This window comes from Anas platyrhynchos, chromosome 1, assembly GCF_047663525.1.
Source record: "Anas platyrhynchos isolate ZD024472 breed Pekin duck chromosome 1, IASCAAS_PekinDuck_T2T, whole genome shotgun sequence".
Lineage (NCBI taxonomy): Eukaryota > Metazoa > Chordata > Aves > Anseriformes > Anatidae > Anas > Anas platyrhynchos.
In genome coordinates, this window is record NC_092587.1 from 121332419 (window position 1) to 121354648 (window position 22230).

The 22230-nt window shown below is 33.9% G+C and overlaps 1 protein-coding gene across 4 annotated transcripts in view; it reads right to left on the reverse strand.

Annotated features, from left to right (window-relative positions):
- Positions 1-22230, reverse strand: part of CFAP47 (cilia and flagella associated protein 47) — a 300169-nt gene that overhangs the window by 186160 nt on the left and 91779 nt on the right. For all 4 annotated transcript variants that reach the window (XR_005262638.2, XR_011804865.1, XM_038173027.2 and 1 more), the window contains 6 exons: positions 19655-19805; positions 18649-18737; positions 16231-16317; positions 8930-9006; positions 6606-6751; positions 1031-1139 (listed from right to left, as the gene is read on the reverse strand). Coding sequence is in view for 2 of the 4 variants with exons in the window: in XM_038173027.2 (XP_038028955.2) it covers positions 1031-1139; positions 6606-6751; positions 8930-9006; positions 16231-16317; positions 18649-18737; positions 19655-19805 (659 nt within the window). In the remaining 2 variants the exon portion in view is untranslated. The remainder of the gene's footprint in view (positions 1-1030; positions 1140-6605; positions 6752-8929; positions 9007-16230; positions 16318-18648; positions 18738-19654; positions 19806-22230) is intronic.

Below are 22230 nucleotides of genomic sequence, written 5' to 3' on the forward strand. Positions count from 1 at the left end.
AATGGCTGAGATACAAAGCTCCCAGGATATGAAGATCTCATGAACATGATTCTGACCAGACTAATCCAAAGATTAAAGGAAGGTAAGGCCTTGTAATAGGCAGGAAGAACCAGGAAAAGTCTAGAATGGCTAAAATGCTATAATACAAAATATCACTAGAGGTGCATTGAGATCAGTGGCTTAGAAATTGTTTCATGTTTTCCTAAATGCCTCATTTTGACCTAGACATGTTAATATTTTTTTGATCTTTGTACCATGTTAAAAACTGTCTTGCCTGAGAACATCCTGGGGAAAAAAATAAATCAATCAAACTTATTAAAACTTGCCCCTCTCCCTCAATCCCTTTTCCCCCCTTTCTCCCAGATAACTCTTACCTCCAGACTCAGTCATGGAGAAGTATGTCTGAACTACTATCAACGAAACAGGCTATATACCTAATAATTATTTTCAGATTAGTTGGTATCTGAATCTACATTTAGTAACAAGCAGATAGAAGGACAGTTACTCTACTGCCTACTGAGCACTGAATTCTTAAATTTAGTCTCAGAACATAAGATATATGTATTTCAAATATAGCCATACTGGTTCTGAAATAGAACTGACAGCAGTTTATCACTGGTTGTTTAAAGACAAAAGTATAGGATTATCTGTCAAATCACAATACTTAATACACTATTAATGTGTTCTAAAAGTAGAAAAACTCCAGGTAAATTGACTTGTCCTGTTTTATCTGGCTACAGACTACATTTGAAATAAAAGAGAAAATATGAAAAAATATTGATATAGACTGTTAAAAACAACTTCACATACAAGTCCAATAAGATAACTAATAACCAGATCACTGCTGCTCTGAAGAGAATGGACTGGACAACATTAAAAGAAATATCCCATACTTACATTGTACTACCTTTCTTACACTTCACTACCAACAACTGCTTATACCAGATACATATAATGAATCTTAACAGAAAAGAATATTTGCAAAGAGTGATTTGCTTTATTTCACTGCCCTCACTTCAATTTACTTTACCTTCTAATGTGCTGCTAATATGTAAAACATTTGGACTATCCATTGGAAGCAGTCCTGAAGGCAAAGGTATATCACCTGTTCCTTCTACCAGGTATACAAATTCTCCAATCTGAAACACAGAAACATGCTCATACACATAATTCTTAAAGGAACTCATGGAAAAAAAAAAAAAAAAAAAAGCAGAATATTAAAACTGAAAACAAAGATAACCTAGTAACACTGAAGGCCTGGCTTGCAGAATAATTTACACATCCAGCAGAACCATTATTTTAGAACTATGTTTGAACAGAAAAAAATATATATAATTTCAAACCCTGCTATGATATCCAAATGGTTTTAATTAAGAATATTAAATCTGAAAAGCCAAGAAATTTTAACAAGTTGAATCCTTTCCAACTCCTCATATAATTTAACAGAATGAGAATACCCTGAGTCACAAATATGGTGATAAATTGAATTCTAATTATGTACTATAGCTGCATATATTGAAACATATATACCAGTTGACTTCTTTTTTTCACTTTGTAGAAAATGGTTACTGTAATTTTGAGCAAATAACACTTGTATTTCATCAAAAATAATTAAATTCCTATAGAAGCTTGAAAATAACCATAAATATGACCCAGAACAAAGGAAGACAATAATTTGCCATAGAGGAAAGTATAAATGAATGATCAGAGAAATAATACTTGAATAATAGAAGGAAAAAGGGAGGGGTGGAGGGGAGGGAGGAAGTAAAAAAAAAAACAGAAAAGTGTTAAAAAAAAAAAAAAGTACTCTAAACTACAAAGACTACAAAGAGAACATCCCAAAACTAAACGTAATTAAATTAGATACATATATACATACACCAGGAGATTTAATAGACATAATAGTATTGCTTTGTTAACTTCTTTCAGTTTTCTGCAAACTTTTGTATAACTTTAGTTTCTAGTGACTTCAAGGCAGAGGATCAAATGTTGCTGTGACTAGACATATAATTTACCACAGAAAGTCAACCCATGTTTCCATAAACTATATTCTATAAAATCATGCCTCAAAACTGCATTTATTTCATATATTCTTCATTCCAGATATGAGGGAACTTATTTATTTATGTCTGTTAGTTTACCTGTCAGCCAATGCAATTTTTTCACTCTAATATTGGTCAATAACAGAAGATACACCTGCTTTTTATTTTATTCAAAGCATCATCAAATATTTATGCTAAAGCCAAAAACATTGCAGTTATGTTTCTAGCACAGCAGAAGGAAAACTACTGAACTTTGATGGCATTTTCTCCCCTTCCTTGGTTCAAGAATTCAGACAAATCTTCCTTTAGAAGGATTAAAGAAACCTACAGGAAAATAGGTTTCCCACATCCAAACTAATAGCCACTCCTGGGAACCAATTTAAACAGAAATTATTCCTGTTTGACACAGTGTTTTGACTCCGTAAGGACCACTAACAAGCTCAGAAGCTTGCAGCACGTACAACTAATTTCATGAAGGAACTGGTTGCTAGGTTGCCGTTCTACTATCAATTACTTTTTTTGTCATCACTGACATCAACATACTTGTATGTAGGAACAAGCTTCCCCATTTCCCTTCTTGCTTTGAAGAAATCTTGCTTTTTGATCTCCATAAAATGCAAATCCTGTTTTCTTTCTGCTGAGGTTTTCTCAGCAGAATGGGTATCATAATCCCTTTTTGCAAATTTAGAAGGGAATCCCTTGGTTTTCATCATTTATATTTCCAGTTTTCATGAGCTGCAAAGGCTAGCATAAACATTTTCTAGGGCTTAATGTTTAAATAAATAAATAAATAAAAATAAAATGTCTGTTGAATAAGCTATTTATCTAATTGTGTTGCTAGATAATATTGCAAAAGCATGGATAGCTACTAGAAATTTGCAGTTTCCATGAAAGTCAGTAATTAAGAACAACAGAGAGTAAAGTATTCTTTAAACAAGCCATTTAATTTCATACTAGATATTTACCTGTGAAAATCTAGAGTGACAATTTTAAACTATGACTTCATAAATGACTATCATTGAAATCAAAAGTCATTCATATTTAGATTATCGCCCAGAAACAGAAATCTAGAGAAAAAACAACCCACTTATATTGCCCAATATACAATTCCTTCTCTGAAAAGACATATGCTGAAAATTTAAATAATATCAATTTTGATTTTTCTTAAAAATAAGTACGGAAACAAAACTTTGAGAAATGATAAACAACTTGTTCTGTCATTTCAAACATTAGAAAAGTTAACATACAGATTCTTTCTTTAAAAAAAAAAATAAAGCAACATCTAGTTGCAACATTTAACTAGTGTTTTGGATCTCAACATCTTTTATTGTAATGAAGCTACATTTTGACTCTGACTGCTGTTTTTGTCCATTTGTCTTAATGATTAGGAAAGGTATGTAGAAAGAAATGCTAAATTAAATGATTTATTAGATTATAAACAGCAAAAGCCCAGCAAGGGCTTTTAAAGGGCTTTTATAAAAAAGCAAAAGTTCAAAAAGCTTGTATTTGAACAATACAAGCTCCATCATTATACAAAACCATTTGACCATCATACAGCTTGGTCATACAGCTACAATTGTTTGTCAATGAGAAAATGGTGCAATAGTGATATTGCAGCCATATACACAATATTTAAAGCCAATTTCTACCTGTCATCACTGTACAAGTCACGACAGATACTTTGCAGCTTCATCTTACTCTAGGAGTTTCCACATTTTACTATATATGATACAATTTTGTGGATGGGACTTGCGTTTTCCTAGCCCAAGGTTGTACATATCAAACTCATTACACATTCAGTAGCCTTTAAATGCATCCCACCTAACCAGTTAAGATTAAAGGAACAGGTCTTCCAGAAACAGTTACCATACAGGACATGAGTGTCTCCTCAGAGGCATTAATGCTTTCTGCTATGACAAATGACTAGGAGCCAGGTGTCAAATTTTAGATGTTTCTACATCACCACTGGGGATAACTCTCAATGGTTTCTAGAGGCTGTCAGAAACATTAACTGTCCATAACTCTGATCACATCTTTTTCTGATTTGCTTTCCTCTCATTAGCATGTCACCATTTCCCCTCTCTTCATTAAACAACTTTGTTGTTAAAATCCCTAATGTAGCATGAGACTCCTATTTTCTGTCAGGGCATATACTTCTGCTCCTAATAAAAAAACAAACAGCAAGAATGCCAACAGCAGAAATTATAAAATTATAGCATGTAGAAAATGATCCTTCTTAGATCTGCTTCCAGAAAACTGTAGGTTAGGGTATTCTTTATCTAGAGACTGCATCCAGATCATCATATTGAATTAAAAGTGGTGAAACCAGCCTCCATGAGTTTGTCTAATTTCTTTTGAACTAGTTAACATTTAGAGCAACCAGCATCCTGTGATAGTTGACTTACATAAATTAATAATTGTATATAAAAAAGTACTTCATTTGGTTCAGTTTGTATCTCTTGCCACAATTGCTCTATTAACTTTCTGCAAATTATTCATAATTATATGCATCTTTCATGTCCCTTACCTGTCTCTTTTTTTAACTGAAGGAAATTAATTTCTTTTTAGTATCTTTCTCCATAAAGAAACCATTATATACTTCTTATCATTCTTGCTTCTTGTTTTCTTTTTTTTTTTTTTTTTTTTCTTTTCTTTCTTTTCCTCCCTGATTCCTATTATACTGTTTGCTGGAGTAACTAGAAATGCACACAGTAGTTAAGGTGTGTACACCATAGCTCCTTAGGGCGTATTGAGGTTTCACATTTATATGTCTATTTCCTCCCCCCTCAAAAAATCTCTTTTTGAATAATGCTGAGCACTGGGTTGGATTTCTTTTCACAGAACTGTGAACAAAGACAACACTGCACTGACAGAAGGACATTTATATAACCCCTTTGTAGCTAATTCCCTGGTGCCAGTAAGGTAATGCTATGGCATAAGCTCACTGTCTGACTGTAGGTGCTAGAAGAAAATCTTTAATCTCTCTCTCCACTTATTTTCAAGAAACTCAAATGAACTTATTCTGGTTTTGGGCTGAGATGCAGCTACTTTTTCTCTGTAGAGCCTCATTCTGTTTTGCATTTTTGATGAAAGTAGTGTAGTAAGCAAGAGGTTGTGGGATTCTTAGCTGCCCACCAAAGTTAAACTACAACAAAAATGTATGTTCCTTAAGGTTTCCAACCAAGTGACTTTCTTAAAGACAAAAAAAAAAACAAAAAAAGAAAGCCAGTGGTTGGTTTCAAATATTGAATAGGATTGTATCTACAGACTTAGGCATAATTGCATAAGTTATATTTTCCTTTTAAAGCAAGGAGAACGTTAAGAAGACCACGTGCCATAACCAAAGTCACAGTTAAGCAATAAAAACAAACACCAAACACAAAAACACAAAACATTAGCAGTAGTCTCTTGCTCTATAGCAAGGAAGAATATGGAAGCTAATAATGTGGAGGAGAAAAAGTATAAATAAATAAGTTTTGGATATACCACCACAAATCATGAAAGCATTGCAGACAGAATGGCAGATACATGCAATTGCACAGAGAGAAAGCTGAAACAGAGGTAGTATTATGGACGTAAGAAGAAGAATGAAAGCCTTGAGATCAACCACATGTAGAAGAAGTTTAGAGAAACAATAGGGTGTTGAAGAACAATGACAGCTAGGGAAAAAACACAGCAGAGTGATTTAAAGAGGTGAAATGATGGATGAAAGACAGAAATAAGAAGTTTGAGGCCACTGAGATAAAGGATTATAGGAACATCGAAGGAGTTGGAGTGCAAATTTTAAGTGCTGAAAGTTGGTCAAAACTGAGTCTTGGTAATTTGATGAAATCAATTCCAGTTAAAAACATATGTCAAATGCCAGATTGCATGAATCAAGAAAAAAATAAACAGTAACAGCAACAGAGTTAGTATTCAGGTACAACCTTTTCAGCAGATTTCCTTACACTGGTGACAAGAACTGAACGGAATTTGGACAGCATTATTTAAACCAAAAAAAACGGGGGGGGGGGGGGGGGGGGGGAAGGAGAGACAGAGCAAGGAAAATTATTATTATTCTACTTTGGCATCTTATCCTAGATACAGTAAAGACTGCATTTCTTCCCTGTCTATTTCTCATCCAAAAGCATTACTCTTGCTCCCATATCAAGATAAATGTTTTAAATTCCATATTTGTTTTGTGGAGATAAAAGGGCAGAGAACTTTAGTTTAAATTTCTTAGTTGAAACTTGTAACCTTATGCAAACCTCTCATCAAATTCTTAAGCAATGTTTCCCCAAAAGAGTTATAGGAATATTTTATTTCAAACAAATATATATATATATATATGGAAAGAGAAAAGGTTTTCATGTTTTCATTTCCAAAAGTCTGCATACAGATATCTTTATAACTGCATATGCATGCAAAAACATTATGTGAACATATGTACATAACAGATTTATATATTCATTTACCCTATTTACATATAACTGGCAAACATCTTAAAGTTTTACAGAAATAGTCTTCTTAACTGACTAGACTATCACGTGAAAGCCAATCACAGAACATATTTTCCATCCTTACCAGTTCATTAACCAGAATGACAGTGCAGTAACGTTTTTCCAGATTAAAGGGAAGAAAGTGAATCTCTAAGCCTGAAGAACTTCTCGCTGTCAAGAACAGTTTTTCCATTGGACTGAAGAACTCATGCAGGAGGCTGGACTGGTCAGCTGTTAAAATAAGTTTTAATGGTTGCTTAGATACAACAGCACCAGTTGCAAAATACTGCCTGAATTTAAATATAAGGATACCGTATACAGCCTGCTGTAGTAATCAGTATTTAATGTACTCTGAAGTTACACTTGTGTAAATATGCTGCAATATTGTATGCTGTATTATTCGCATTCATTTTTCTAATTAATTTTGTTCTTATTTCATGCATTGAAGCAAAACCAGGGAAATCAGACTGATCTATAAAAAAATTAAAAATAAAACTCTTTAAAGATGTACAGTCTACAAGCAAACAACTCCTCTTACCAGTAAGAAGAATACAGTTTAATACTATTTAAATGAACCATCTTGCCCCCAGTGGCAGAAAGTACATTTTATATTATAACCTGAAATCCTCTGGAATAGACAAAAGCTAAGTTCTGGAAAGCATACTTTCTCAGTATTACTTTCGGAAAAAAAAAAAATGCTGATAGTGTTTTCTTCCTAGGATACTAGGAATCTTATGGGTGAATCTGTGAATCAGACTACTTTCTCAGCGAGTGTTTTTCCCCTCCTGAGCATATTTTGGTGATGTACTTCATATTTTGGTAAGGTACTTCAGAGCCTGACTTTCATTCTACCTTGGCTGCATAACCTTCTAGAAAGATCAACAGACTGAAAACTAGGAGAGAAAACTAGGAGCTTTCAGTCCTAAAAGTGCAGGCAACCAAAAGTGAAGATCACAGAACAGCTAAGGTTAGGAAGGACAAGGACCTCTGGAGGTAATCTGGTCCAACCCTCCCTGGCTCAAGCAGGGGTACATAAGAAAATTATGCAAAACTCTGGCTAATTAAATGTAAGTGAATCAGCACCTCCCTCCCAAAATCCAAGAACCACGTTAATGAAAGCCATAACCTCTACCCTCTCACCCTCGATGACCTTTTCTTTCCATAGTCCAGTTTGTTTTCAAAACAATAACAATAGGAATTTCCCAATATTCGCATTTCAACAAACAGCTAAGTTGCACGTGAAACTGACATTTCCAAAGCTTACATAAACAATGACAAAAACAAACAAACAAACAATCGCCAACAGAACCCAAAGCCCATTTTAACCCTTTCATCAAATATGGTAAATTTTTTTACTATGTAAGGTAACAGTTCTTAAACTTGTCACCTGTTCAAGTATTCCTCATTCAAAGTATGTATTTTGCAGTATGTATTCCTCATTCAAAGTATTCAAACTGTGGTACAGACTGAATTAGTCTTGTGAAAACCCTCCCTCTTCACCTGCTTTCTGGACTGTGCAAAATTAAAACAATCACCAAAGAAGTGCATTTATTAAATAATTTAAATTTTTTGACAATTCTGTTCTTTATTATGGTTGCTTCAAGAAAAAATACAAAAATATTTTCTGATTCCTACTGCTCTCCAATTAGGACTCCTCCTGACCCTTAATAATAACATTGTCTCAGAAGAAAACATATGTGGAAGACTCCTAGTTGGATCTTGTTTGGTATGCTACAGGGAGAAGTATCAAGAAGTATACTCAAAGCAGAAATGCACTTCCACAAGAAGCAAAAACATAGCTTTGGTACGTCACTTCATTAGTTAAGATACATACTTTTAATTTTTATGAGCTTTGTATTAGTTGGTTGTTAATCACATCTCAGAAAACAATATGAGAAATAAATATAAATAGAAGAGCTAGGCGATTCATATTACAAATCTGTTTTCCACATGGCCTCATAGAAAGCAAGCATTATATCCCAACAGGAAAAAAATAATTTCATACAGCAAAATTTTGCTCACGTGGATTTCTGACAGTCTCAGAAAAGGCTACAACTCCAGATTTGTATGTTTTTACAGAACTTTTGACTGACATTTCATAGGAAACAAAAGCAAGAATTGCACTGTTTATGAGTATTTTTGAAAATAACTCAGGTATGCTGAAAAGACTCCACATCAAACTGCCATGAAGTCAATACATGGGCCATTAAAAAAATATATATTTATTTGTTAAAGTCGCTAGGAATACAGTGCAGCTTTAGAAATCACTTCAATAAATAAAAAAATACCAGATGATACACGGCTATAAATAATAAGTTCTGAGCATATTTTAGATGTCAAAATTCTGCTTATGCACATACTCTAATTGCTACTCTAGTGACATAAGGTGTGTTGTATAGAGGTACTTACAGCAATTAAAGTTGTTCTCTTCATTTGGCTCATTAGGCAGTGCACTGTTTTTACAATTTATTACATTATTTTCAGAACTAGAACCAAAGAAATGAAAGCAATATAGTAAATTTGGAGATTTCTATTATTTCACTTAACAGATAGCTTCTTCCCGGCTTTTAGACAAATACTGGAAAAGCAAATGTTTCAAACAAAAGCAACAAACATTTTGGAACTATCTACTTATCTACTTATCAATAATGTCAGGTACCTACCAACTCAGGTACCACTTAAGTTAGTAGTCATATTTACAGCAGAGCTAGAATGTGCTTCCTTCAATTAAGTTGTATAACATCCCTGTAGTAATCTATAAACAAAACTCCACATTAAAAAATACAATTAGTATTTGTCAATCAAAAACATTCCTGACCAATAATATTTTTTGGTGAATTCAGTCCCAGTTCTTCTCTTTACCATTTCAGAATTCTATTGCAGTAGGTAAAGAATTGTCCCCTGGTACAAAGCCTGGCATTCCTCTGACAATTGACTTCAAAGCAGATTTGCAATGTTTCCTGTAAAATCTACTCTAGAAATACATCTAAAAATTCTATTTATTTAATGGTATAGACCATAAAAGCTTTAAAGATATCTCATAATTTCTACGTGGATCATAGAAGGGCAATGACTTTAACACTACTACACCTTAGCAGGAAAAAAAAATAATCTCTAAATAAATTAGAAGAGTTTACCACTAAACGCAACTTTCTAATTTAAGTCTTTGAAATAAATATTTCTAGTCTCCAAGATGCACTATGTTGTTTCAAAACATACATTTTGGTAGAGTCTCAAAGATACTTAAATAATTTCACTGTTCCCAAACTGCATCAGTAGTACACAAAATATTTAAAACTTTTAACACATCTTTTTTTTCTTAGAGGAAACAGGGCACAACTGTTTAAGAAAAAATGCAACATAGACAATGGAACATTTGCCTATTTCATGGGGAAAAAAAAAAAAAACACACCAAAGCTGATGCTGTCACTGTCTCTATCTGATAATCATTTTTCTTCCAGTGCTCATTTCAAAACAGACTGAATTTGGCATCCTTTAAGAATATCCCATTCTCAGAATCTTGTCTTTTTAACTTTAGAGTGGAAATTAATTAAGTAAAATAATTGGCTTACAAACTTTCTTTTCACACAGTAAGTATAAATTAGGACATAATTTTCCATGATATTCTGTGCAAAGACTAATTTTAATCATCTCTGCATAGGTTTGGGGGAATTTACAATGAGGAAATAGGGGTGTAAAATCCCCACATTAATGAACAGCAGTTCACGATCTTGCTAGGAAGCACCAAATCTCACAAGAGAAACTCTCCAAAAATTTCTACTTTACATAATTCTCTTCTTGTTTCAGTTAATTTAGTTCGCATGCAAGATTCATTTCTACAAGGTTATAGCCCTGAAAAAAGGGGATGAGAAAGCCTAGGAACAGTAAAGCTTATCCCTCCACATCTCTTTGACACCAAGGCTACAGGAATGGTCTATATACACTAACAGTGCAATTAACCATGCAACAGAATGCAATCAAGGATTTGTCTGAGAAATGAATGAAGAGGATGAACCTTAACCTAAACACCTTACTCAGTTCACAACAATGTTGTTTTTCAAACGTACTTGAAAAGAACACTTGGGAAAAAAAAAAAAAAATATATATATATATATATATATATATATATTTGCTTATTCCCATCCCCCCATCTTATTTCCTTGATATTACTTTATATTTTATTTCTATCCTTCTTCACAAACAATTTCTACCAGTATTGACAGGAGCTGAGACTGTGCAGTTACATTTATGGAAGGACAGTTTTATGTAATTTACAACAAGCACAGGTAAGAACCCATAGATGCTGGAAAAAAAAACACTGTAAAGCATCTAAAAGAAATTACTGCAAGTAGCTTTTTCAGTTCTAGACTCAGTTTTAATATTATTCACACATAAAAATCATTTTCCCCAGCAGTAAAATTTGATGAACCAGCTTATACCAAACAATTATCATGTACAGCATTCGGTAGCTATTGGGTCTCTCTTAAAATAAATTGTTAATCTTGCTGGGCTAAGAAAAAAATCACAACCTTAAATAAATGGACTTGTAAAATTCTCAGAATATGTTACCCTGGGGATTCATTTTAATGCCTATACTTAAAAGTTATTTTTCAGAAAGGGAAATGATCTCTGAAGTATGTGAGTATAACATACTATTTATTCTTTACTAACAAATAATTACTTATCTCACACAAAAATACAAAGAAAATACAAATTTTATACAAAACATCATCTCTTTCAATGCTTTGTCTTTGAATCAGAAACCCCAGTTATGATTTCAGTAACAGAGTCAACAACAGAAGAATCACTGTAAAAATAATGAATTGTTCAAAAGCTGTTTAAAAAGAAAAGATAAAAAGATCATTACATGGAAATACATTGTACTTTGACGCCAAAACAGTACAGCATAAGTCTTCACTGGGGTGAACCATACTTTGAATAAATCTTATTTTCTGAGGTGAATGGCAGAGAAACTCATTGCACTGATTTGAAGGTCTGCCTCTGTAAAATTATTCTCACCCAAATGAACAAAGTATCTGCAGATACATAAATTGAAAGAGAATTGAGCTGTATATTGGCAGATGAGTACATTGTGTCTTGTCCTTCTGAAATAAAAATAAATTGCATCCCATGTAATAATAAAAATAAAAATAATATAATTAAGATCAGGAAAGTATTGAAGGCATACCTTCAGTCTAGCTCAATACATTTCCTTTAAATACAGGGAGAAATGAGAGGGTTAGGCAGAACAGCTTAATGCTACCATAAAATAAGTCTACACAGACAGTTTGCTATGGCATTAAGCCCTATGAGGCCTTATGCACCAATCATTTTATTCCATGTTAATACTGAATTTTACTGTACGAAAAATATTTCTGGTGAAGAAGACAAGACAAGCTTTGACATCAAGGTTATACATGTGCTGTTCAGACACAAGGGCAAAGGATCCATGAGCTAATTATGGAACTAAGCACATTGTATCACACTGTGGTTCAGGTTTCAGTCTGAAAACTCAGGTATCAGAAGCAATTCAGTTTAATGGGAAGAATGGTAACTAAGCAACTTCACATTTGTTTTGTTATTTATTTATTTTTTGCAAACACAATTGGCCACTTCCAAATAAGAGGTTCTTTTTGTTTTGTTTTGTTTTTTTAACCATGCATTAAATAGACTAAAAGATCCACAAGTATGTTACATGTGAGGGTTGGCTTACGAGGGTACCTCTCAACTGTTTGGTAACAAAACCCAGTTGAGTCAACGAAAACAACAGGTGTGAATACTTCCAACTGATTCTAACAGTGGTTTAGTCTAATCTGTTCAAATTTGTACTAGAAACTACTTAAATACTTGGTCACCAGTAAGAAACAGTTCAGTAGCTATCATCTCTGAGTTGCCAGTTACCTCTTCCTGCATAGTACCACAAAGAGGCTGGGCTTGCCATATTAGCAGGCATACCAGAAATCAAGTCTGGATCAAAAGTAAAAAACATCTCTGCAGTCTACATTGGCCCATGCAAGCCATAAACCACACTTTCTATCCAATAGATTCTTGCATAAGGAAAATTATTTTGCTTTCTGTATTAGAGTTTGGAGTAGAATTTCTCAGATGGTCTTTTTAAGTTCCTTCCAGTTCCAGATTCTACATATTACTGATGTGAAAAGAAAACTAACAGGTGATGATCCTTAAGGGTCCCTTCCAACTCAGGATATTCTATGATTCTATGAGGTGTCAGCCACCACAGGGAAATCTCGAGTCCATACAGCAGCAACTTCATCAATAAACTTTAGAAGACAAAAGGAATCAAACTGTTTATTAGAAAGGATACAACAGCTTACTAGTGCAGTGAAAATACTGAAACATTTGAGTAGAAAACTCATATATATATTTGCCATTTTCAACACTCTGTGGGTTAGTTTGTGATCTCAGAACAAAGACTAAGACAGGAAGTAAAACAGGAACTGCCCAAAAAAGGTAGTGTATTAGTATAGATCAGTTTCTAACATATCAAATATTAATCAGAATTGTGATGACTCCTAGCTATATTTCTAAACCACATTTTCTTAAACAACAGATATAACATCTCATAATCTATATTAGACGTGGACACAACAGACCCTTTTAGATCTTTTTTTTTTTTTCCATCAGATCAGTAAGTAAATACAAGTATTCTGTTCAGTGTACCTTTTTCTTTGAAGCATGGAACTGTTTACAACAAGGAGTACACAAATATATAAATACATAAAATTCAAAATATTTGGATTTTCTGGCATTATCCCTGGTTAAAATAAAAAGTAAGCAATGCTAAGAAGCTATATGCAATATTCTGTGGATACAACAGAAGGAAGGGATGCCATCCAAAGGGACCTGGACAAGCTTGAGAACTGGGCCCACATGGACACAGTGAGGTTCAACAAGTCCAAGTGCAAGGTGTTGCACCTCTCAGTCCCAGACATGAGGATATACTGAAAGAACTCATTGAGAGCAGCCCTGTGGAAAGAGACTTGGGAGATCTGCTGGACAAAAAGCTTGACATTAGCCAGTATTGCACACTTGCAGCCCAGAAGGCCAACCACGTCCTGGGCTGCATCAACAGAGGCCAGCAGGGGAGGGAGGGGATTGTTCCCCTCTGCTCTGCCCTTGTGAGGCCCCGCCTGGAGTGCTGCATCCTGGTCTGTGGCCCTCAGCACAAGAAAGATGCAGGGCTGTTAGAGAAGGACCAAAAAAGGGCCACAGAGATGATCAGAGGGCTGGAGCACCTCTCCTGTGAAGAAAGGCTGAGGTAGCTGGGGCTGTTCAGCCTGAAGAAGAGAAGGCTCCAGGAAGACATAGAGAGAAAGAGATAGGACAAGAGAGAATTGTTTTAAACTAAAAGAGGAGAGATTTAGATTAGATGTTAGGAGGAAATTCTTTACTCCTAGGCACTGAAACAGGCTGGCCAGAGAAGTTGTAGATGCCCCATCCCTAGAAGTGCTCAAAGCCATGTTAGATGGAGCCCTGGGAAACCTGATCTAGTGGGTAGGCTCACTTGAAACTTCAAGATGTTAGGATTGAAGCATGCAAAGGATATAAATCATGCAGACACAATTACTTAAAATGTAAGCACTGATGTTATGATAAGGTTACAATTAGAGAGCACTTGGCCCCCATTTTGTAGAACCAACAGGCCCCCATTTTGTAGAAGGCATTTTCTACATTTTATCAAAAGAATAAAAAATGATTGCAGTATAATCTACGTATTGATCAGTAATATATTGTAAAAATAGTAACTTTTAGGACAAATGTCAGAAGTTTGTTATGTTCCATTCAAGAAACAATCATTCTTAAAAGGAGCATCTAAATGGATTTTACACATAAAAGAAACATCAAATCATATGTTTGCAGATACTGGAGATCAATAAAATGCAAATCAATACTGGAGCTTTCTAAAGACTTAAGCTGCCCTCAAATCAATTTTAATGAGAGTTAGGTCTAGATGTATGACTACAATTACAATTTTTTAGATTGTGTTATTTATTGAAGATAAATTATGCAGATGAAAAGGCATTTTCTAACTATTCCAATAGTTTCTGATACCTTAAAGTATAATTTACTAGTACAATCTGTAGCCTCTGTAACACTGAGGTTAATTGCTAGATGTTCAATTATTGTAGCACAGCTGGTAAATGTAGCTTGGCTGTGAGTGCACAGAGCACACAGGACACAAACAAGGGACAGAACAGCATCAAAAGCATCCACCTCTGATATCTATGTAATAGTGTTTTGGTAGCTACAGTATTTTTCTTGATAATGTTTTGGAGCTGGAGTATTCTTCACATTCAATGTGAGAGGGCTGCTGGTGGTGTATTTTAAAAGTTAGTTCCTGCTTCTTTTGTTGAGAAGAAATCTGATTGGTTACACATTGGTTATCTTTCCAGTAAGCTGACTTCTGTTGTTTGTGGTTTCATTTTGTTTTGTTTTTAATGTACTATACTATTCCAACTGATATTTATGAATGTTATCTATGAATAAATAATTTAAATACAGTTGAAGTGATGGAAGGCTAGAGAAACAGATCTCTGTAACTAAATAACCAAATATGCGAATGAAGAATCTAAATAGGCATAGAATTAAAACTTTTAGTCCTTTGCTGAAAAATAGAGTTATTAAAAGGACATTTATTGAAACAGTACAATTCATAACATCTGGTAAGTTCCAAAAATAGTATTAGACATTTGTGGTCATCCTTTCTCTATGCTGAACCATTTCAAAAGAGTACCCTAAAGATTGCCATACCTGTTCTGGATTGTCTGTTTCTCCTTTAACCTTGACTATGAACAGTTCTAATCTACATCTCTCCTCTGCAATGCCCCTAAAGATTACTGCCTGTTCATCTAAACAGCTTGGTATTTATCTCACTGTCTAACAATTAAAGACAGTGAAGACTGAAATACCTGCTTTCGGACTGTAAGTTGTCTTAAGCACAGAACCTTCTTTATGATACACTTCTCCTTGACTCCCACTCCAAATTACTGTTTTTCAGTCTTTGACATTTTATTACCTTTACCACACTTATTTTGAACTCTCCTTCGCATTCCACATTGCCTATGCTAGAAAATCTGTCCCTAGTCTGTTTAAGCAATAAAGTCTAGACACAAAATTATATTAACTTATATCAATATTTCTGCACTAATATCCCCTCATCCTCATTTGCATCTGCAGGGGCCTACTTATCCTGTAACATTTTAGATTTCAGAACAATTAGAATTCTCTAGACTGCCTACTTATAATTAAAAATGTGATCCCATTGTTACACCTTCAAATACACCTACAGTCTTCATTCTGAGATTCAGAACTATTCCTTCTCTTTTTCAGGTCCTGGTGAACTGGAGTCTTACTGATATTTTCTGTCAACACTTCGGTCACCTAAGTCACCATGATTGCCCCTGTCCCAGCACCAATATTTCACCTTTCAATTCTACTTCGTATAACACTTCTTCTAGTTAGCACATTACTATCATTTTTACCTTTTATACTATATTTGTCTTTCCTCCACTGTTTGAATAAATTATCTGTAAGGTATTTCAAAAATGTTACACAGTCCTACCATACTTCCGTTTCTCAGCCTGTAGTTCTTTACAACCGGTATGCACACAGCTACACACAACTATGTAATACTAATGAAACTGTACAACTCATTATAGTATAATTAGTAATTACAATTTAAAACTTACCTGAATGTTTGCTCTTGCTTTACTTGCCTGGCTTGATATATCTGTTCTGGCTGAGATAAGCAACTTGTGGATTCCAGCAAAATGACCCTGGAATATGGCAAGTACACTTAAACACTACATTTTACTAGCAGAATGAGGAAAAAAATCTAGCTTTTTTCAAAAATTAAAAAAAAAAAAAAAGAAAATTTCACAAACAAGAACAATGTGCTTTTCAAGACAAATGATATTCATATTTTAAATTGGAAAAACTATTCTAAAGTATAATTTATGCTATGTTCTGTGCTAATTTAAATGAGTGAAAATAATTTCATTTACATTTGAACAGACCTAAAGTGTTTTTTGTTTGTTTGTTTGTTTTTGGAATGTGGGAATCTATTAAGATACAGGAAGATACAGGAAATTGTCATTTCCCTAATTAAACATGAACAAATGCTTCACTTTCATTTTTCCTAGAAGATTATGCTCTTCTTTCCTTTTGTGTACATTACATTGTGCACACATTATTTCCATTGTAGGTAATGGATAATCCACTCATCTACTGCTAGTCATTATTAAAGAACTAGGTTTTGGTATCATTGTAGAACTTCTGTTACATGGCATCAGCCACTGAATTCATTCATCTGAAGCCAGACTTCTGCATTTTCTCTGTACTCACAAAGGACAGTAAGAACAGAAGGAAAATTACAGAGTGCATAGTAAAAATACAGAAGCTAATGTCAGCTAGCATAGCCCCAGCTGTGGAGCTGAATTCAAACTCTTCAACAGTCACAATCTTAATCAACTAATCACAGTGTTAGTTGATGTTCTGCCCAAGATTTTAATCTGCCACTAAAAAATAATAATACCAATGGTTAGTTACTGTAGTATTTCATAATACATAAATACCTTTTCTATTTTTGGGTAAAAAGTAGCTGTTTCACAATGTAATGGATTATTTTACATGCATTCAACTAATTTGTCTTAATACAAACTTTCCATAATCAGTCTAAGATACAGTAATTTTTAAAATATCTAACTATACATAAGTATTAAAAGCTCTGAAATTTAAAAAAAAAAAAAAAAAAAAAAGGTGACAATAGTTAGCTGATGAAACAAGTAACACCTAACAAATAGCAGAATGCTAATTTCTGGTTTAGACTGCATAACTTACAGCTTTTGGAAATATATGTCATTTGCCACCATATGTTATTTGACACAAGAATAAAGAGACTTTTTAATTTGTCTTTTTCTTAAATAGTACTACTTTATACATAAGGTTTTAAGATTTTCATCCCTCTTTTCTGTAGTAAGGTTACTTCCTTGGTATCACAAGTGCATTTCCTAGTTTTATTTGCAAATAAGCAATACTCACCCTGATGGAACACTAGATATTTTTCAAAACTTTGGCAAAATTATTCAAAGAATCTTTAATTGTAGATTACTGGTTCAAATATGGTCCAAATTGATAATTAATTCACATAGTTGTCATATAGCTGTTGAACGCTATATACAAAATTAAACTACTTAATCACCTTAATCTATTCTTGCTGAGAGCTATTTAAATGATAGAACTGAATATAGAAAGCCTGAATGACCACCTCAGTGACTGAGAAAAAAAAAGACAAACTAAACAAATTCATCTGATTCACACACAGGAGGTTATGCCAGGGCACATTGTTGGAGCAATGAAAATAATTCTCTTTATAGCTATATCAAACCTATTCTAAACCTATATCAAACCTATTCTGTGGATGAAAGAGAAATTTAATTCACAGCCTATGGAACATATTAAACAGATCAATAACACAAGTTTAAATGTCATAGAAAATGTACTTGTAAATAAATGAACTATATGAACCCATATGTAGCTTTCCAGTTTAAAAACAAAATATGGAGTCACATCACATAAACTGAGATTCCAAACGGGTATTCTATGCCTTTTGTATTAACAAAAATATTTATAATTCTGTAGTTGTTACATCTATGATGAATACAAATGAAAAATTAGATTAACTGATAGTGATGCAAGCCTCAAGGCAAAAGCATATTTTTTCTTTTGCATGCTTAATAACTTAAACAGCAGGATAAAGGAGATTGGGGGGAAAAAATAACGAACTATTAATTAACATGGCATGTTTCTCTCTGGAATTCTGCTGGACCTCAGCCAAACACAAAAATACAAGTAAGGTTCATGAACTCCATTTGATTAAAGCTCTAGCTTTATTGCTTACACTGAGATGGATTTCAATTAAGACTTATTTATCTTCTTTATTCATTATGATAGCTTCCACTTCACAGTGCTTGTAACAATTTGGCTAATGTAAATCCCTATCATTTAACCTCAAGGTTTTACATTTTTAAATAGAAAATGAAAATTATGGAGAAAGAGTAAATAAAACAGCATAATCAGTATAGTCTTGTCTTTATAGCATTGTCTACCTGAATATGCCATCAGTTCTGAAGGGATTAGTAACATTTAGGACAATTTTCTTCAGCTCATAACATGGGGATTTGCATTTTAATATATCCTAAAAGAGAACAAAAAAGTACATAAATATAAAAAAAAAAATGTGCATTGGAAATACTACAAGGAAAATATTACAAGAAGTATTTGACCACTGATGACTACAGAATTCACATAATTAAAATGCTAATCTTTGTTGCCAGTAGAGTTAAAGACTATTTCATTTTAAACATGTTAAACTTCACCACCTTGTAAATCCTCTTCAAAATGATAGCACAGGGACAGGAACCAAACTATCTGCTTGACATGTTCTCCTTTTTTTCCTCCTGTCCCAACCTTCCTCTCTAACATTAATGTCTACTGCTATGGTATAAAAACTGCCATTGAAAAAAAAGAAAAAAAAAAAAGGTGACTCAAACTCCATCTCAGTTCAGGAGAGGTTCTTAGCCAGATTTGCTTAAAGAATGGCTGATAACAAATGCTGGAAAGCATGCCTGTCTCTGCTCTCACTATTTCTGGGGTGTATCTTAAATCTAACAACCATCTAAATTAAAAAGCACAAATAAACCTAGCAACATCTAACAGACGTTAGCTATCCACCTACATCTGGCAAATGAAATGTCAGATGAAGACATTTAGGCTCTTAAGCTGAAGAGGTGTATCATCATCTCTGCAATGGAATTTCCAAAAGTACTCATATGCTGAAAGAAGTCCAGATTTATTTTCAGGGCAATCAGCTCCAAAATTTTTAATTTGTTCCATATCTATGCGAGATTTACATCTTTAGGCATCTTAGATATTCCTCTAGACCTTTCTCTACACATACAAAGGCTAAAATAGGAAACATGAATATTAATAGGTCAAAGGCAAACGCTGATAGTAACTGACCTTTTTATTCTTACCTCAGTTCACTTTTGTTTGATACAACATACAGTTGAGCAGTATTTTTTGTGACAATATTAATCTCATACACAGACTTACAGCAGGCTCAATATGCTTGACTTCAGATTTCAGAGAGAACGTCAGTGTAGCACCACCTATTCCACCCACTCTCTTTGAGATCAGTAGCAAAACTGCTTCAGCAGGGCGCAGAAAACGACTAGTGAATTCCACGTTTATACTTGTTTGTCTCCTAGGCAAAATAATAACAATAATCCCTTAAATAATCAGGCACAAAATCGTGACTCGGGAATGACTCAGAAATGTCACTTCAGGAGTGTATTTTAGTTCTTGTAAGGGAAGGTGGCTAGAAAGTCACTTGTTTCTTCTGTAATAGTTTGTTGTCGTTCAATCTCCTGTTTAAGAGCATCGTAAAACATTCTAATAAAAGAACTATATGGATTGAAAAAGAATAATAAAAATCCTTATTGCTTTTTATGCCCTCAGCATGTAGCTTGATTTTTCTTCCCATACACTAGCAGAGAAAGTTCTCTTATAGCATTGCCTTAAGTTAACAACTGATTTACTTTATGCTCCTCTATTTGAATACAATTTTGTATGTTAAAAAACTGGACATCCTCTTATGTATACTGTGAGGCAGATCTAGAAGTTATTAATAAAATCCCCACTGAAGACAGAAAGAATTGAGAAAAAGAACCTTCAGAGTAATTAGGCAAAGATGAATATTTTAGAGGTGGAAAAAAAAAAAAAGTTTACTCGCATAAGCAACAGATCAAGTTTATATGGGAATGAGGTAACCTGAGTTGCATTAGTCTTGCAATGAAAGCAAGGCTAATAGACAAAAGTTTAATGGTTGAAGCTCTCACTTTGAAGCTCTCAAAATCATTCTATAGTACTGGGATTAACATCTTAAAATGGAAGGTCAAAAAAATTTTAGCATGCAAGACCATTCTAAAAGCCAGAAAACTGTAAATTATAGAAATATTCTGCCTTTCTACACAAGACCAGAGCATAGAGAGCTTTCCCCAAATAGAAAAATGGCCAGATTTTTTTTTAATTTCTAGTAGAATATCACAAAATACATAGCTAAAACTCTACTGTTTTATACTTTAATTGTAATGCCAATCTATATAGTTCAAGAAATTTTAAAGTGTGTCTCCTAACAAACCATATGAAAGAGATGGTACAAAGCCAATAAATGATAGGAAAATCTTGAAATTTTGTAATTTACACAAACTGGGATTATTCAAATAATTCTTCAAAGAAATTAATACAAAAAAATATATAGGAAAGTGTTATAATTGTAATCTGTAGATTTATTTGTTGTCTTTCTGGAAGAGATAGAAAATACTGAAAGGAAGCTTCTGCCCAGGACACATCAGCCTTCCCTATTAAATGATTAACAGGAACCATGCAAACTGGAGAAAAAGTAATAATTAAAATAGAGGGCAGAGGAAAATTCTGTGTGATTCACTGGTCTTCTGCCAATTTGAAATTCTAAAGCTGATGCACACAACTACTGGTGGTATGTGAAATATGCTTGTTACATACTGTATGTGCATTCATATTCACAGTGAAGTTGTGAAGCAGAGGACTTGTAATAGCAATCAGCATGCCACATTTTCGGTGGCATCAAGTTAATTTACATTTGGTTCACAACCATGGTAACAGCAGCTGCTTTTTTAAGTGAACTCAATGCACATATCCATACAAGTAAATTGAATGATCACAGTGATGGCAGAAGTTCTACATTTTGATGGCCAGGTTGGACGAGGCTTTGAGCAACCTGGTCTAGTAGAAAGGGACCCTGCCCATGGCAAGGGTGGTGGAACTAGATGATCTTTACTGTACTTTCTGAACTACTCTATGATTCCATGGAAGTAGTGACAGGATTTGTTCCTTGATCGCAACTACTGTCAAGGAAACCTTCCAGGAAGTTCTTTAATTCATTCATATGATAGACCCAGAGGGAAATAAATAAATAAATAAATAAACACTTAAAACTACCTTGGAACCTGAGAACTGGATGGTGACAAATACAGCACCGATATCTGAAAAATATTTTCAGGAAGATTGGGAGAATCTAAGAACTTTAAGCCTCGAGCCTATAACATACAGTATAGTGCAAAGAATTCTGAAGAATAAAAGAACATAAACAATACCTGCAAAAATGAGATCTACCTGGTAGGAGTCAATATTTGCAAAATGTAGTCCTCCCTTATAAGCCTATGGAAGTTCATCAAAGAATTTCAACAAGAACATGAATAAGGATGATTAAGTTCTATTTCTAACAAAGTCCCTTTCTTTAGACTTACAAGGAAAATAACCAGACATGAATGACGGAGACTGTATCTATGACTCAGGAAAGAAGGAAAAGGAGGGAAAGAAACAGAATTTAGGAACTAATACTTCTTGCTATGTAGACAGGCCATTAATGGAGTCCTTGAGCGTCTGTGACAACTGGAAAGTAAGAAAGCTTACTGTTGTTCTAAGTTGCTTCAGGTTGTAAGGACAAAGATCAATAACACAAAGATTGAAGACCTTATGAGACTAGACAACAAATTTACAGCATACAGAGATGTAAAGAGATGTACACAGGGAAAACAACCCTGTGCTGCCATAAAGCAATGTTGTCCAAGCCATTATAACTCACCAGC